Source organism: Diospyros lotus, chromosome 13 (genome assembly GCF_014633365.1).
Source record: "Diospyros lotus cultivar Yz01 chromosome 13, ASM1463336v1, whole genome shotgun sequence".
Classification (NCBI taxonomy): Eukaryota; Viridiplantae; Streptophyta; class Magnoliopsida; order Ericales; family Ebenaceae; genus Diospyros; species Diospyros lotus.
This window is the reverse complement of record NC_068350.1, coordinates 38,018,738-38,037,579: the sequence shown is the minus strand read 5'-3', so window position 1 is coordinate 38,037,579 and position 18,842 is coordinate 38,018,738. Positions and strand designations below refer to the sequence as shown.

Sequence of the window (18,842 nt, the reverse complement as noted above, 5' to 3'; positions counted from 1 at the left end):
AGGGAGGGGAGCCTCTGAAAGAATGCATGCTGATCTCGCATTGTATAAATTAGGCCCAATTTAAAACCCAAGTCGAAGCCCATGGACTCTCATTTCTAGGATCTTCAGGCCCATTTTTACCTCTGTCTTAGGCCCACCTTGACGCCCATTGATTCACCAGTTAGAGCCCTTCTATTAACCCCAAATCTCCAAAGCAACACCAAATTGCCCTAACCTTGTGCCCATATCTAGCGCAATAAATTCATCCCTCTGTAACCCATCGGGTAGCTCAAGTGATTGATCGCATGGGTTTCGAGTGTTGGGTATGCTAAGATTGTGTGTTCGAATCCTAATTAATGTGATAGGTATCGCTTAACTACACGAAGGGCCACAAGTACGGGTCTTTGACCCGAACTTATCTTGGCCTAGCTCGATGGTTTGGTTTGGATCAACCCATAGGTTATAGGGAAGCAATGCTCGCATCGAAGGCATCGCTAGGTAAAGCTCCTCGATTCCTACGTTAAAAAAAAAAATAAAAAAAAAATCATCCCATTATGTGGTCCACTTTTGCTTTGGGCCTCAATCAGCCCATTTCCATCACAAAAATATTTCCTAATCTTACTCTAAGTCGGAATAATTTTGTGGTTTGGCATTCAATTAGCATAACAATTTTGATGACATACTAGTCACAAAATGAGACTCATGTGAGGAGAGTGAATGAAATTGAACGAGCACTGAACAAAAATTAAAGAAAGACTCAAAAATATTTGACGTGATACAATTAAAAATTGTATGAATTATAAAATATTTACAAAATAAGAGTATTAATAATAATAATAATAATTGATGAAATAAAATTTCATATACTCACTCTTACATAATAGGATAAAATTTTGATATACCGTTGGGTCGTGTTGGCAAGTAAATGGATATATTTTATTGTAAATAAGGGGCTCTCTCATTTATTGTTCTCACAAACAATTTGACTTAGGATTCAAGAGGTGAAATATTTATTTTACCCTTTATTGTCTTGTAATAATTATAAACATAAAGGGGTAAAGGGGAAATTTCATTATTTCAAACTACAAAATTAAACCATTTAAAAGGACTAAAAAATAAATTCAACTTTATTGGTTGAGTGAAGTTAGAGTAATTCAATTTATAAAGGAAATACCTGTTATTTATATTTGGTGCGAGCAAATTCAAACTCATTTAATCTTTCTCGCTCTCATCGCAACTCCAAAAAAATAAAATAAATAAATAACTCACTGAATTCTTTTCCATATCCACCAAAGAGCATCATATCCGAGTTTTTTCTTTTATAAATCTAGACATGACATTTATTAGAATATTAATAAGTCCAAAAAGTTACACATTATTCAATCAATCTTTACTAAGTTCTTGGGAGTAGCTCATAAATTTATATTATTTTTTTTGTAAAAAAAAAAAGATTTTTCACAATATTAAGAAATTCTATAATTTTATTTTTTGTTTGCAATAAATAGAGTTTCCCCAATAAAAAAAGGATAATTTTGAAGATTATGTTATTTTCACTAAATAATTTGATAATCACATTCCATAATTTTTTTTTTCATTTTTTATAGTTATAATATAAGAAGTGGAGTGTCACTAGCAATAATTTCGTGGAACAAGCAGTGCACCCTGCTTCTCTCTGGGTTGCCTTGCCTTGTCTTCCATTTTCTACTTCGAAAGTGAGAGCATTCGTTAGCTCAACCTCATCGTGAATGCTCTGCAATGTCTTAATTAGGTTCCTACAATTCAAATTTGGGCTCTGGTTCGTCCTCTAGAAATGGAGAGCAAGGCCATCGTCACCCACTTGTCAAATATCTTGCAGTCTTGCATAGGCAAGAAAGACTACCTATCAGGCAAAATCCTCCATGGTTGTATATTCCGGAATGGCCTCTTTGCTAACACCTTCCTGTTAAACCGCCTCGTCGAACTGTATTCGAAATGTGGGCGGATAGCTACCGCTCGCCATGTCTTCGATAAAATGCCGCAAAGAAACATTTTTTCTTGGCATGCCATGTTGGATGGTTATTGTAAAGCTAGCAAGTTAAAAGACGCACATGAACTGTTTGCAGCAATGCCTGAAAGGAACGCGGTCTCATGGAACACCATGATTAGTGCTTTGGCTCAGAGTGGGTTCGAACAGAATGCTCTGCATGTTTATCATAAAATGAATCTTGAAGGTTTTATGCCTAGCCATTTTACGTTGGCTAGTGTTTTGAGTGCTTGCGGTGCATTGATGGATGTGGAGTGTGGAAGGGAGTGCCATGGTGTTGCTGTTAAAGTTGGTCTTGACAAAAATATGTATGTGGGTAATGCTTTGTTGTGCATGTATGCAAAGGGTGGCTGTATAAGGGATGCAATTCGGGCTTTTGGGGACTTACCTGAACCTAACGAGGTTTCTTTTACAGCAATGATGGGAGGATTAGCAGAGAGTGATCGAATTGAGGATGCTGTTAGTATGTTTAAGTCAATGCTTAGAGCAGGGATTTCTGTTGATTCAATTTCTTTGTCAAGTGTTCTGAGTGTTTGTGCGAGAGGAGGAAATGGGGAATTTGGTTTCCCTAGTCAGACTGATGGGTTTTCAGGTTATATGCATGGACAGCAAATACACAGTCTTGCTGTTAAACTGGGCCTTAAGGGAGATCTTCACTTAAGTAATTCATTACTGGATATGTATGCAAAGATTGGGGACATGGACAGTGCTGAGATGATTTTTTCTAATTTGCGTGAAGTTAGTGTTGTTTCTTGGAACATCGTGATTGGTGGGTATGGCCAAATAAACCAAATTGAGAAGGCCACTGGCTATATGCAAAGGATGCAGCAGCAGGGGTTTGAACCTGATGAGGTCACCTATGTCAATATGCTTGCAGCATGTGTCAAATTCAGAGATATTGAAACTGCTCGTCAAATATTTGATAGAATGGTATGTGCAACCTTGAGTTCATGGAATGCTATACTCTCTGGTTATTCCCAGAATGGAAACCATAAGGAGGCAGTCAGGCTTTTCAGAGAAATGCAATTTCAAGGTGTCCAACCTGATAGGACAACTTTGTCCATAATTCTCAGCTCATGTGCAGGGATGGGACTTATGGAGGGCGGGAAGCAGGTCCATGCTGTCTCATTAAGGGCTAGGTTTGACAACGATATATATGTCGCCAGTGGACTTATTGGCATGTATTCAAAGTGCAATAAGACAGAGGCAGCAAAATATGTTTTTGATAGAATGCCTGAAGTGGATATTGTCTGTTGGAATTCTATGATGACAGGTTTATCGGTAAATTCTCTTGACAAGGAGGCATTCATTTTGTTTAAGGAAATGCTAGCAAATGGCTTGTTTCCTACCCAATTCTCTTATTCTACCGCCTTGTGTTGTTGTGCAAAACTGTCATCTTTGTCGCAAGGAAGGCAGGTTCATGCTCGGATTGCTAAGGATGGAAGTATGAATGATGTCTTTGTGGGCACTGCTCTAGTCGATATGCATTCCAAATGTGGTGATGTGGATGGTGCTAGGAAGTTTTTTGATACGATGCCCTATAAAAACAATGTTACTTGGAATGAGATGATCCATGGGTATGCACAGAATGGGTGTGGAGATGAGGCTGTTATCCTCTATGAAAACATGATTGAATCAGGTGAGGAACCTGATGGCATAACATTTGTTGCTGTTTTAACTGCTTGTAGCCATTCTGGACTGGTTGATGCCGGGATTAAAATATTCAATTCAATGCAGTCTGAGCATGGAGTGGAGCCACTTTTGGATCATTATACTTGCATCATTGATGCTCTAGGCCGTGCTGGTAGGTTCCATGAAGCTGAAGTTCTTTTAGACAAGATGCCCTATAAAAATGATCGAATTATATGGGAGGTTTTGCTTAGTTCTTGTAGAGTTCATGCCAATGTAAGCTTAGCAAAAAAAGCAGCAGAGGAACTTTTCCAGTTGGACCCAGAGAACTCTACCCCTTATGTACTTCTAGCTAATATATATTCTTCATTGGGAAGATGGGAAGAAGCAAAGGCTATTAGGGAAATGATGAATGATCAGCAGGTGATAAAAAGTCCTGGTTATAGCTGGGTTGAAGATAAGAACAGAATGCAAGCCTTCAAGGTTGATGATAATATTAGGCAGACAGTTCAGGACTTCGGAGTGGCAAATGTTGGATGATCTTGCTTTGAAACAACATCAGACCAAGCCTTAAACCCTCTAGTTGAGGTTAGTCATAGATTCTAGCTTGCCAATCATCTATATATATATGACCATGTCTTCTTTAAGAACATTATATCCCATGTCATGCCTAAGATTTCTGCGTGAAGTTTTTCTTGATTTTTCTCTACCTATTTGTTACAAACGTATTCCATTCTATCCATTGTTCTTACAAGAGGGTCTATTAGTCTTCTTTTCATATAGTCAAACTATCTTAATCATTTCTTACGGATCTTCCACAATAGACACTACTTTGACCTTCATCATCATCTTCTTATCTTAACCAAGTGAGGGTCGGTGGCACTACATTCATATTGTCAATTAACTTCTAAGTGCCATATTTACAATACAAATCTATTCAAAAGAACAATGTAGTAAAATTTTATGCCAAATGCCCTTCTTAGAGCAACCGTTTAGCGAGGCAATGATGACATAAAGTTCCAACAACATCTTCACATGGAAAAGTTACATGAGAGGGCTGTGAATGAAGACAATTGATATGGTTTTGTTCCATATCTATTCTAACCTTATTATGAATAATTCCAATTTTCGTTATGTCTTCTTGTATGGTCGCACATTGATTGTAGCAGTATTCTCTCTCATTTACACTCACATCTTGAACTAGTTAATGCTTAACTACCGCATATTTCATGTCATACAACAAAGCTGGTCTCACAATCGTTCAATAAAACTCTTTTTTTTTTACTTTAAACAGAATTTGCAACCATATAAAATACTGTAAGCATTTCTTCATTTTAGCCATCCTACCTTAGTTTATTCTAAATAATCTCTCTACCTCTTTGCATGATTGATCTAAGATATCTAAATTGACTTTTCTTGGAATGACTTGATTTTCAGTCTCACCATAACATTATCCACACTTATATTTTTATTAAACTTACATTCCATGTATTCTTTTTTCAATATGCTTAACTTGAAGCTTTTGCATTTTAAGGTATCCTTTCATAATTTGAGCTTAGTGTCTATGCATTCTTTTGTCTGTTCCACTAATAGCATGATATTATCTGCAAATAAAATACACCAAGGCACTTTTGGAGATATCACCACCTCTAGGTTTGCAATTTTTGGGTGGTTGCCCTAAATTCTTGCTTGTCTCAAAAGAAAGATGAATGATTCTCTTCCTGATGCTTATGGGTTCCTTACCATGTTGTATCTACTATTACAAAGGCATTAGTAACAACTTTGTGCTTCCTTTCACTACTTGATTTGCACATTTAGCATTATCTTGACTAAAGTTAACTTGAAATAAACAGTTCTGTAGTCTGCAGTTTAATACCTTCATGTTACAGCAAATAGCATGTAGATTGCAATACCCAGCAATTTTTATTGCTGGAAGAATGCGTTTTATTAGTTTTTATAACACAAGTTGTTTCTTTAGGCTGTTGATAAAAGTGCCTTCTTTCTTAGGACAATGACATTCCAAATATTTTACCATCGTTTTTGTTTAGGGGAAATTCGAACTTGACAAGACATTAATAAATGCCTTTTCTTCTAAATGAAGCTTGCATTCAAAGGGTTTTAAAGACCATTAGGTGTTTATTGTACCCTTTATTGCATATAAAAATGTATAGCATACCCTACAATCAGGTTACTTTGATGATTGATCCAACTGCACTCCTGTTACTCATATTTTGATTATTTCACCAGTGGATGTGATACTCAAGCATCTTTCATTTTCTTATTGATCCAACATGAAACCAAGAACTGATACTATATTACAAGAAGGGCTTGTATACATAAGGCAATAATATAAGCTCTTTTGTCCAAGTTGATTTGCATGAACTTGTTTCTACTCCTTTTGTACTTGTACGGCATCATTCCTTGCATGTGCCATTTTTTTTTTCTTTATACATATATGTGTATATATTCAGGGGTTGGGAGGGTTAGGTTGAAAGAGTCCTCAGTTAGTACTCTTTCTTTTAATTAAATTAAAGCTGTCGAAACAAAAAAATCATGGTTGAAGTCCAAATCTCAAGATAGAAGTTCTTAGTTGGAAAAAATATTGAGTTTTTTTTTTTAAGTTTACAAACTTAAATTTCTCATTTATTTTTTTAACCTTTTCATGTCATTCATTATGTTGATCTTTGTTTTTGCAATTGTCAACTAATTTTTTGTCTTTTAAACATAAAGAAATTCTTTAAAGGGGGCTTTTGTCTTAGCTGTTGTTTCACGTTGTACATGGCATTTTGGAGCTTCCTACGTGGAAGTGATTGAAGAAATAGGTGAGTAGATAGGCCACGTTGTGTATATGGACAGCATTCTCATATTTTTGTATTCTTGTTCTTCCCCCCAATATTGCCACAAGGCACTTGGGGTTGTTTCTTGTTATTTCAAATATCTTACTTTTCAACAGAGATGCAAATTCATATGATTGAGTGACCAGAACTTAAATAAGGAAATGGAGGATGTGGAAAAACTAAAATTGGGACATCTCAGAGAATAGGAGAAAATTGATAATTTGATTAATCTAGGCTGCAAAATGCTTCAGAAAATAGTGTGAAATATTTTTCAACACCAGTAGAACTTGTTCCTGAATTGTGAAAAGGGAATGTTGCCTGGATGTTCATAAATGAGTAATATGCTTTTTGCTGTGGCTTTGTATCTGCTTCACACGGTTTATGGACCATGATCTTCCATTCTCTAGTAGTTCTATTTCATAGGAGTATATAATTGGGGAACATGTGTGCTATCTTAACACTCAGAAATTCTGTTAGGTACATTCTAATGCACTTGAGGTGCACCATGCTGGAATAGCTTTGTCCTTGAAGTGACGGAGAGACCTGTTTAGGTGAAAGCTAAGCAGTACCACGAAACTTTAGGTGAAGACAAAATGTAACAAGGCTAAGTAGGAAAAGAGATTGATACAGCTCAAAGGTTAGTTGTGTGCTCGTTGGTGTTTGCATGTGTATTCATTGACTATGGTTATTATATTCATTTTACTTTTTCCTGTATCTCCATCTTCATCATTTCATGAAGTCCAGTTATTTAGTAACTTCTGAAATAGTTTGCCTTGGTACTTGTAGCAAGCTAGAGAACCCAAAATATTGTTTCTGAAAAGTGTTTACGTTTGACACACTTTTACCCTTAAAACAGAGAAGTAACTGATTTTAATGAGTGAGAATGTGGGTTACTGGAATGTGCTACATAGTCTCTTCTCCTCTAAGAACTTTGATTGTGATGTCCTATCTCTTAAATCTCTTCACATCCAAATCTCATCCTTTAAAGTTTAATTAGTAATAATATCCACTTTATTCCTCTTATGGTCCTTCCTTGAGTACCAAAGTTTATATCCCGACTTAACAATTTTTTTTATATTCTTACCAACCCAACTCATCTCTTGAAAGCAAATAATATTAATTCTTCTCATAATCATTAAATCCACCATCTCCACAACTTTTTCTATCAAAGTTGCAATATTCTGTTATCCAATCCTAAGCTTATAGTCCTAGATTAACTTTTTTACTCGAATTTATCTGTGACAATGTCCTTGTGGATAAGCACTACATCTAGGCTCCAATATGGTGATCCTTGCTCATTTTTTATTTCACTCAGGCAGTGTAAAACTGTAACGCCCTGTTATCGGATCTAAGATATTTTGTCATTAATTTATATGTGAAAAATGTGTTACTATTTGAGGAAGGTGTTGGTAATATTTTATGTGAAAAATAAATAAATAAAAAGAGGGGGAAATCAAAATTTTAAGAGGAAGATTATGTGTATACATATATATAATAATAGGTGTAAAGTGGATTAAAGAAAAAAGAAAAATAAAAAAAAAGAAGATAAAATGACAAAAAGGGGGGCATGGTTATATATGTGAGTGTGTGCAAGTGGGAAGGGAAAATTTGAGAGAGCATTAGTGGGGGGTGGGGTGGCAGACATTCCCCAAATCCCTCCTCACTTTTCTCCTCCTTTGTTCCCTTGTCCCCTCCTTTCTCTCTCTTTCACTCCCTCCTGATTGATTTTTCCATTTATTTCTTCTACTTCTTCTTCCTCTCTTCTACTACTTCTTCTTCTTCTCTAGTTGGAGCCCAAGGAGAGTGAAATTGCAGCAATTAACAGGTTATTTCTTCTCCAAATTTAATCATCAATCAAGGCAAGTTCCATTCCTTTCATGCCCTTCATTTCGAAGTTATTAAATTTTTGGCCAAATTGCTCATATTGTATGTTTCGGGCTATAACTTCTTGTGTTTCCATCCAAATCGAGATCCATTTGTTGCATTATAAACTAGACTTTTTAAGCTTCGTTTTGATATATTACTTGGATTAATTGGCAAAGTATTGAGCTTGTAAGTGCTCTGTGAAATACCTACTCGAATCTGGATTTTCTGTTTCTGTGTAATCTGTCATTGCTCCATTTTAGGCCTATAACTTTATGTGTTTATATCCAAACCGAGATCCGTTTGTTGCGTTGTAAACTAGACTTCTTAAGTTTCGTTTGATATATTACTTGGATTATTTGGTGAAGTATTGAACCTGTAAGTACCCTGTGAAATACCTACTCGAATATGAAATTTCTGTTTTCGTGTAATCTGTCATTACTTCAGTTTTTGACCTATAACTTTCTGTGTTCATATCCAAATTGAAATCCATTTGTTGCTCTGTATACTAGATTTCATGGGATTCGTTTTGATATATTACAATTATTTGGTTAAGTTTTGAGCTTGTAATCGCCCTGTCAATCTCTGTTTAAAATAAAAACTTACTGTTTCTGTGTAATCTGTCCATACTTGGGTTTTTGGGGTATAACTTTTTTTGGTTATATCTGATTTGAAATCTGCTTTTTGATCCATAAACTAGACATCCCAAGCTTCATTTTGATATATTAGTTGCATGATTTTGGTTACGTTTTGATCCCATAACAACCCTGTTAAGCTTTGCCAAAAATCTAGAAATTTTACTGCTCGAGTCAGCTGCCTTTCTTTGGTTTTTGGGAAATAACTTCTTGTGGTTATTTTTTATTCTGATTCCGTTTGTTGTTTCAGAAACTAGAGATCCAGGGCTTCGATTTGAGTATATTATTCATAACATTTGGCTAAGATACGAGTCTGAAATAGGCCTTTGACGTGACCGTTCGAAATTTGTAAATTTTCTGAAATTTTTCCTAATTAATCCTTTTTGTGTTGGCTATTCTTCCTATGATTGAGATGATGTTTAACCTTATTAATTTTGTTAAATACTTTATGTATTTTATTCAAAGGCCTCAATAAGGTTTCGATTCACCCTATATTTCTTAAGGAATGATGTATTTTTTATTAGGGTCTAGTGTTATGCAAGATCTTGGTGCTATCTTGCGTGTACTTTTGGTTTCTCTTCGGTTGTCGACTAATTATTTCTGTTCAGCTTTTGTATGGCCCAAGTTGTCATTAATAGCTAGGGTGTAGTCCAAGGGTTAATCTTAATAATGGTTGGACATTTTGAGGGGTAAAAGCATGGTTATGGGAGAAAATTGATAAAATATTTATAATTATTTAGGAGTGTACATTTATGTGGAAATTGATACATCATTTATGTATTGGGGCATGAGCATAGTATTGTTATGAACTGATACATGATGAGGGGAAATTATTATGCATAGAAATTGCCATATGTGGGCATTGCATGGAGTATTTGGGGACATGAGACCATGCGTGAAATTTTATATGTTTTCAAATTGATACATGTGCATGATATATATGTGTACACATTTATTATTTTGCGCTACGTCTATGATCCATAGTTTATGGTTGGAAAGGAAATTAGTATGGTATTAGAGCAAGTTATGGGGGCGCCTGTGTGCACGGACCAGGGCCGAATCCTAGACTTGGGCTCAATAAGTGGACCTCTTCACTGAGTGGGGGTACTGCTAACAGACCATGTCGGTTACGTCCGGGTGGGCTAGGCATGTACTGCTAGGGAGAGGGGTGACATTAAGTGAGACTTGGTCCATAAGAAAAAGATAATTGGCAAGATTGTATATATATATATATATGTGTGTGTGTGCGTGCGTGCGTCATGAGGAAAAGCATATGCATAAGAGTGTGTAATGTTGTAAAGTATAACATGGGTATGATTGCATGACATGAAATAAATTTGTATGGGTTTACGATGGGGTATGTCATTTATGAGTCGATTAATAGTGAGCAAAGCATATTGTTTCTCTTCTTGTTGCTTCTCTTATGTTAAACGAGTTCTTCGTTATTGCCTCATCATTTTTTATCTTGTCAGTTTTATGAATCTTATTGCTGTTGTTTACTGGATATATATACACTTGCTGGGCCTTGTGGCTCATATTTGCTTCACGTCATTCCAGGTAAGGGAAAAGTCATATGATGTGGGCATGTCCAATGGAGAGGATTCTTGTGGGTTAGTATGTGTACAGGGCTCTCCCACCAAAAGATCCACGGGAGTGTTTTTAAGGGCAACAAGAAAGAAAAGAGCTTAAGTTGTATTTAGGTTTTTATTGTCCCTTAAAATTGAGTTATAATGAATGGTGATGTAAATATTTATGTTGGCTTCTATTTCTTAATGAAAAGATGTGATGAGTTTTATTTGAGTTTATCAGTGCTTATGTGTATATATATATATATGTGTGTGTGTGTGTGTGTGTGTGTGTGTGTGTGAGAAAAAAATGTGAGGAAATTTTTGGGTCATTTAAAAAACATTGCTAAAATGGTTTCAAACCAACTAGATATGCTTGTGCCCAAAATCCATGTTGATAGGTTTAATGATTTTTACATTTGTTGACAGCTACTTAATACAATCCTCCTTTTTCATCTTGGCTTGGCACCAACTTGGTAAGGTGTACTGTTGTTAGAATCATATGATTCACGATTCAAATCGTATGATTCGATTCATATATAAATTGAGTCGAATATATAGGGTGAATTGAAAATCCCTTAGAATCAACTGTGAATCGGACGAATCGACCATGAATTGCCCGAATCGCACAATTCGTTTGATTTGTGCAACTTCATCTGCATGTGCGTTTTAATCAAATATTCGTCCGATTTGGCTATGTTTGAAGACAAAGAAGATGATGAAAATGATGAAGATGATGATGCTCTTGAACTTGAAGATGAAGATGGTTGATAACTAGTGAAGATTATGGACAATGGAGTATATTAGTAGTCTAATAGTTTTTTTTTTTTTTGTTTCTAGCTTGCTATTTTGAAAGTGGTTTGGTTTGGTGCAATTTGAATTTAAAGGCAACATGAATATACTTTTGCCTTTTAGTATAATTCTAAACTTAGCAAATATATTTAGAAGTATTATTTATCTATTTATATTTAAAAGAATTGATCATGGTGGGCACATTATTTATTTTTTATGGATATATATTATTTATAGCTGAAATTGAGAATGTGTACCGAATCGAATCTCGATTTAACAACTATGGTAAGGAGTAAAACCTTTAGTACGAGAAATGTTGAAGTACCCATCCTCAAGTGGAGTTTATGATGTAAAATTGTTGCTTACGAAAATTTATATGCATGAATAACATGAGCATGCTTCTCTTATTTGTTATTTTGGGTCTGACTTTTATAGTAATCTTTGTAGTATGAATATAGTTTTCCATTGACACTCTTTTTGACAAGCTATATTTGAGTTTATTATTAAAGTTTCTCTCTAAATTGATATATTCAGCTACTTCTGTAAATTTTTTACTAGCTCTGATTTGAGGAAGTATCAGATCTACAAGTTTCAAGATGGACCATCTTGTCTTATATTTGAGCAAACCAACTAGGTCAATATAATGTAAAACTTCTATGCATTAGGTGATTGGATGCTAGGTATTTTTTATTTCCGAGCTGTAAATTGTTTACAAAACAGTTTGTGCAGTGTTTGTTGTAACAGTAGTGCAGCAAAGACAGTTAAAATTTTGTCTTACTGAATCCTGACATCATCATTTTTGTGTTTCATGCAGGTTTATTTTCATGAATCATGTCATCTGCATGCCATGAGAAGGTCTCAAATCCTGGTGCTACTCTTACTGTCACAGTGTCACTTCTGTCAAGGGCACTGGTACTTGTATATTTGTCTCAACAAATTGCTATGATTAATTGGTTTCCAAATCAGCCCCTTCCACTTCTCCACTAATAACAAAAAGTCAAGGAGCTCTTCTGCAATTGCACTTTCAAATGTAAACATTTTAATTGCTTCTGTATGAAAGGGTGGGTGGAGGAGATTGTTGCAGCCCTGTCGAAAGCAGCCCATTGTGCTAGGATTTTGGGAACTGGGACTCAGATCTGGCTTTGACTATAAAATGAATTCTGCAAAAGGGTGAAGCATTTTCCTTGCATATGCTTCAATAAATTGAAAAATGGTTCTAGCATAGATGCAAGATTGGGGGGATGTAGGTGGGTAAACTTAAAGCTACAGCCTCCTGTTTCCGGAAGGTCAATATGGCTTGTCTTTTCTGTATCTAGTGCTGCTAGGCACTGTTGTTGGGCTTTTATTGGGTTAGCCAAGGAACCACCATATGGAAACTGCCCTGGGAAGCTGGAGGTACTGATCCATCCTGTTGCAGAGGATAAACCTTGTTTATGTGGTGTGCTCTTCAGGTAATTCATTCATGGACCTTTTTGTTGGTTCAACCTTTTATTTTAGGATGCAGGCTTACTGATTCAGCCTGTTGTGGAGAAAAAAAAAACCTTCTTATGTGGTCTCTTTTGCAGGAAATTCGATATTGGCTTTGTTGTTGGTTCATATTTTACGGGATGTGAAAGGTGAGAAGAGAACTGCTGACCTTTTCAGCTTACTTGTGCAACCTATTGCAGAGAATAAATCCTTTAGGAGGGTTGTTATTGAGCTCTTGGCTGTTTTGTAGGCTCGATATCTATCTTCAAGGGCGAGGAGACATTGTCATGGGCCTCTTTGGCATCTTCAATATCCACTTTGGTTTACTGTTAACCTTCTGACATTGACATGGTCTGTGAAGGGTAGGTAAGACTGATGTAAATTGATGATTTTACATGCATATTCATCAATCTTGCCTTTAAATTTACTCTCTCCCAGTGAGTTGTGGAGATTTTGACATTTTTTATTGTCCAAGTGTGGAGAAACAGTATTTGTCCTTATAATATTTACTTAAAAGGAAGATTAAAGAAAATTTGGTGGGAAACTCTTAAAAAAAACCTAAGATTGAAGCTAGCAGATCATATCTAGTAGAATTAAGGCTTGATAATTTGTTATTGTTGATAACCAATTTTGAAGGTCTTCCAGGTCTGCGTTCTATCAATATTATCTACTAGTTTCTCTTTCCTTTCATTTTATCTTGTCATGATTCTTTTGTTCTTATTATCTTTCTGCTTGATGTACTTCAGAGTAATCCAGGTTAAAGTACGAACTTTATTGTTACTTTCTTTGTTCTTGGTAAAAGTAAAAAATCTGGGTAACTAGGCACTCACTGGACTGCCGTAAAATTCGAACGGGGTCAGCATGTTGGTTATATAGAATACAACAACATATCCAGCCTTTATCCCACTATGTGGGGTCGGTTATATGAATTCTAGACTTCCATGTATTTATGTCTTTTGTCATATCTTTATTTAGGTCCATACATTTCATATCAAGCTTTAATGTCTTTGCCAAAGTCTTCTTGAGTCTGCCTCTACCTCTTTTTTTGACTAATTGTTTCATTTCAACAACTCTCATCGCAAGAGCATCTCTTGGTCTCCTTCTCACATGATCAAACCATCTTAGTCTAATCTCTCTCATCTTCTCCTCGATTGGCACTACTCCTACCTTATTACGAATAACTTCATTTCTAATTTTATCTTTTCTTGTATGGCCGCACGTCCATCTTAACATCCTCATCTCCGCTACACTCGTCTTTTGCTCATACTAGTATTTGACTGCCCAACATTCTGAGCCATACAACAAGACTGGTCTTATAGTTGTCCTATAGAATTTTCCTTTCAGTTTTAATGGGATTTTACCATCACATAACACCCCCGATGCATTTCTCCATTTTAGCCAACCTGCCTTAATTCTATGTGTGACATCCTCGTGAATTTCTCCATCTTTTTGAATCACTGATCCCAAATATCGAAAATTATTTTTTCTTTGTAAGATTTGGTCTTCCAATTTTATTATAACATCCTCCACTCTTGCATTCTTACTAAATTTACATTCCATATATTCTGTTTTCTTTCTACTTAATTTAAATCCCTTAGATTCTAAATTGTTTCTCCACAACTCAAACTTAGTGTTCACTCCTTCTTTTGTTTCATCCACCAACACTATGTCGTCTGCAAATAGCATACACTATGGCATCTTTGTCTGAATATCTTTAGTGAGTTCATCCATTACTAGAGCAAATAAGTATGGACTTAGTACAGAACCTTGATACAGTTCTATTGTAATTTTAAACGGTTCAGTATCCCCTCCACATGTTCTGACCCTTGTCTCTGCACCGTGATACATGTCCTTAAGGGCTTGTATATAGGCTATTCCGACTCCTTTCTTCTCTAAAACCCTCCATAATACTTCCCTAGGGACCCTATCATAGGCATTTTCTAGATCTATAAACATCATATGTAGGTCCTTTTGATGTTCCCGATACCTTTCCATTAAGCGCCTCAGCAGGTATATAGCTTCCATTGTTAACCTACCAGGCATGAAACCAAACTGATTTTTCGAGACCTTTGTTTCTTTTCCGAGCCTCTGTTCTATTACCCTCTCCCAGAGTTTTATGGTATGGCTCATTAATTTAATTCATCTATAATTTTCACATTTTTGAACATCTCTTTTGTTCTTGTATATAGGAACCAAAGTACTCTTCCTCCGTTCATCTGACATCATTTTTTATTTAAGAATTGTGTTAAATAATTTCGTTAGCCAGGAGATGCCCTCTTCTCCCATGCATTTTCATGCTTCTATTGGTATATTATCTGGTCCCACCGCCTTATGATTTTTCATCTTTTTTAATACTTGTCTTATTTCATTTGAACTTATACGTCGATAAAATGTATAGCTCACGTTCCCTTCGAAGTTACTAAGATATCCCAACTTAACTCTTGTGTCGCCACCATCATTGAATAATTTTGTGAAATACTCATTTCATCTCTCCTTAATCGCTCCCTCATTCACTAATACATTTTGATTTTCATCTTTTATGCATTTCACTTGATTTAAATCCCTTGTTTTTCTTTCTCTTGTTTTAGCTAATTTATATATATCCATTTCTCCATCTTTTGTATCAAGTCGTTTATATATATTCTCATATGCTTTTGACCTTACTTCACTAACAATTCTTTTTGCTGCATTTTTTGTTTCCTTATAATTTTTTTGATTTTCTTCATTGTTGCACTGATATACAGGCTTATAGCAAGTTTTCTTATTTTTAATTTTCAATTGTACCTCTTCATTCTACCTCCAAGACTCCTTAAGATTAGGGGCTCTGCCATTTGTCTCTCCAAAGACTACATTTGTCGTGCTTCTCAGGACATTAGCCACTTCTCTGCACATTTGGTTTGTCTGTCATTCTCTATTCCATTTCCTTCTACCTCTTAATTTTTCTTTGAAGATTAGTTGTTTCTCCCCTTTTAAATCCCACTACCTGATTCTTGGATTTTGTTTTATGTGATTTTTTCTCTTCCAATTTCTTACTCGGACGTCAAGTACTAGAAGTTTATGCTGAGTAGTCAAACATTCTCCCGGTATCACCTTACAATCCCTACAACATAACTGATCCTCTTATCTCTTGAGGAAATAATCTATTTGGGTGCTTGATGTGACATTTTTATATGTGATTAAGTATTCGTCCCATTTTTTAAACCTAGTATTGGTTATGATGAGCTCATGTGCCATAGCAAAATCTAAAATAGACTTACCCTTATTATTAATTTTCTTGAATCCATACCCTCTATGTACCTCTCTATAATTGTTTCCGTCTCTACCCACGTGCCCATTTAAGTCACCTCCTATAATCACTTTCTCTTCTCTTAGTATCATTTGTATGAGTCCCTCTAGGTCCTCCCAGAATTTTGCTTTTATCTCCTCATCTAACCCCGCTTGTGGTGCATATGCACTAAAGATATTTATAGTCATTCTTCCTAGACTAACCTTCACCATAATAATCCTATCCTCTATTCTCTTTACATCTACTATCTCATCTACTAAGCTTTTATCCATAATAATCCCCATTCCATTTTTTGTTCGATCATTTCCTGTGTATCATATTTTATATCCAGTTTCTAATAAAGTTTTTGCTTTTTTCCCTATCTATCTTGTCTCTTGAAGGCACATAATATTAATCTTTCTCCTAATCATCACATCTACCACTTTCATAGTTTTGTCTGTTAATGTTCCTATGTTCCATGACCCAATCCTTAATCTATGATTTTATTTTTGGCCTTGACTTTGAATTTGATTTTGTTTTTTATTTTGGTTTTGGACTAGCTTCTTTACCCACATCCGTCCAAATAAATGCGGGGACCCTTGCTCATTTGTCACTACATCCGAGCGCCGATGCAGCGGCCTTAGCTCACTTGACACTACACGCGGGCAGTGTAGTACGTCGCTATAAAGAATTATCATCCAAACAACTAAGGGTCGCTATGAAGGGTTATCATCCAAACAACTAAGGGGTATCAGACTCGAACTTAAAACTTTTAAGCCCATCAAGTCCCAACTCTTAACTCAAGGGGTGACTCTCACGCAACTACCCCCCTAGAGTAGTTGGCATTTGGCATTACTTAATTTACAGTGGGTGTGTCCTGGATCTCTTGACCGGAGTCCGGGATTTGTGAGTAGGTTCACACTTCACAAGACAAGATAGTTTCCTTTAATTGTGGCTTTTCTGTAGTTGATAGAATTAGAGCCCAACTTGAGTGAGGCCTCTCAGGGCACCTAGAAATTGGACCTGGCTTAGTTGGGAGACTGTGATAGCTATACTATCATAAAACATGGATCTTGTGGGCCTGTGGCTGTCTATGTTGTACGAAAATGAAAACGGGAAACGTTTCCTATCGAAAATGAAAGCGTAGAAATGGACATTTTTCTAACAAAATAGGCATAAATAGAGTCCGAAACGGGAATAAGAAACATTTTCGAAACGTTTCGGAAACGGGAAAACGACACTTTTGAGGTATTTCCATGTAACATAGATGGCTCTAGTCTGCAAGTCTCTAGAAGTATTCTTATCTGAGAATTGTTCCTCCACCGAGAGCCAAGAGGGAAGTTAATTCCTTTAATGGTCTGTTTACTGACAAGGAACCAGTCTGCAAGTCTCTAGAAGTATTCTTATCTGAGAATTGTTCCTCCACCCAGAGCCAAGAGGGAAGTTAATTCCCTTAATGGTCTGTTTACTGACAAGGAACAGCATAAGTTCGTTCCGAAAAGTTTGCATAATCCATGAATCTCTTGGTTGAGAAATGGAAAATGATAGACACCGTTAGTTTTTTGTCTAGAATCTATGACAGTAGATCCAACGAGGTTTACGATGGCTGCCGCTTAACTAGTAGAACTCTCTTTTCTTATACAGAAGAAGGAATTACTCAATCTAGAGACGAAAGTAGTCTTAATTTTGTGTATTGACCACAAAACTGGTAGAATCCATGAACCTTTTTGGTTGAGAATTGGCAAATCATAGAAATCATTAGTGTTGGTTTTATGTCTAAAATCTATGATAATTGATCACCTAACACAACCTTCCTCCCTTATTCGAGTTTAGAAACGATTATGAGTAAGAAAAACACTTTTAATACTAGAAAGCAGAATTAGCAATGATATGAATTTATGGTTGCATGTGATGGGGACCAGTGGGAGAGAGAGAAGAAGCATTTGAGCAACAGACCCACTGGCATTCTGAGGCTGAACTGGAAAGAGAGCCCCACAGGTGGGGGAGGGTGGGGGGGAACTTGGCTCTGATTTGATCCACAGGACACAAGCTGCTGTTGCAGTGGGAAATAGGGACTGTGACACCACGGGACAACAGCCAGCCCCAGCCCCAAACCCATGTTGCATATGCTGGTGCTGCTGCCTAATTAAGTTAATTGGCAGTGTCGTGTCATGTCATGTCATGTGGAAGCCTGGAAGCCTTTAAGTGGCCTTTACTTTCACAAAGGGACAACACTTGAAGCTCAAGTGACCCACCACCCACCAGTCCTACTAATCGGCTCCCTCCTAGGACCTCCGACCTCCAACTTCATTCATTTGTTCCTCGTCCAATCTGGTTGGCCGACAAAAAAAGTCCAAAAGATTGAACTAGTTTGGTTGTGAATTCTTATTTACAGTCGACTTACCCAACCTAGCACAGGTATATATGTTAATTTACCTCAAAAGCTATTTAAAACTTTACAAATAGGCCTTTGTGTGCAGCTGAATATGCCCTTTATAAGGGGCACAACCAGAGGAACCTTCCACAAAGATGTGTAACTTTCAAATGTTAGTTGGGGAGAAGACATTTTGCCCTTCAATGGTGGAGAAATAAACCAAGTCGACCATGAAAAAGTTAGGCTTTGTATGGTCCTAAAGTTCTTAAAAATAATAACATATTACTAAAATATTATTTAATACAAATTGACTAGTTGTAGCAAACAGAATTAATATATTTGAGCCATTTATTCCTTTTATTTTTACTTTCTTCTATATTATTTATTATTTTTATCTTTTGTCACAAAATTCC

The 18,842-nt window shown here is 36.1% G+C and overlaps 1 protein-coding gene across 5 annotated transcripts; it reads left to right on the top strand.

The window, feature by feature from the left end:
- Positions 1–1,634: 1,634 nt before the first annotated feature.
- On the top strand, positions 1,635–13,456 carry LOC127787876 (pentatricopeptide repeat-containing protein At4g20770). 5 transcript variants are annotated; one of them, XR_008020268.1, is made up of 5 exons: positions 1,635–4,219; positions 6,934–7,105; positions 12,138–12,774; positions 12,889–12,939; positions 13,041–13,456. XR_008020268.1 is itself a non-coding variant. In XM_052315939.1 (2 exons), the coding sequence occupies exon 1, from the start codon at positions 1,790–1,792 to the stop codon at positions 4,169–4,171; it is 2,382 nt and encodes a 793-aa protein (XP_052171899.1). In that variant the 5' UTR covers positions 1,635–1,789; the 3' UTR covers positions 4,172–4,219; positions 10,524–10,869. The 5 variants fall into 5 exon arrangements, 1 of the variants encoding a protein (XP_052171899.1); XR_008020265.1 differs by having other exon boundaries at positions 6,946–7,105; positions 13,041–13,452; XR_008020266.1 differs by lacking the exons at positions 12,138–12,774; positions 12,889–12,939; positions 13,041–13,456 and adding an exon at positions 10,524–10,865 and having other exon boundaries at positions 6,946–7,105.
- The last annotated feature ends 5,386 nt before the right edge of the window (positions 13,457–18,842 follow it).

Bases quoted from the DNA above. Each gene is read 5' to 3' on its own strand.
- LOC127787876 (XM_052315939.1), top strand. From the start codon at position 1,790: ATGGAGAGCAAGGCCATCGTCACCCACTTGTCAAATATCTTGCAGTCT.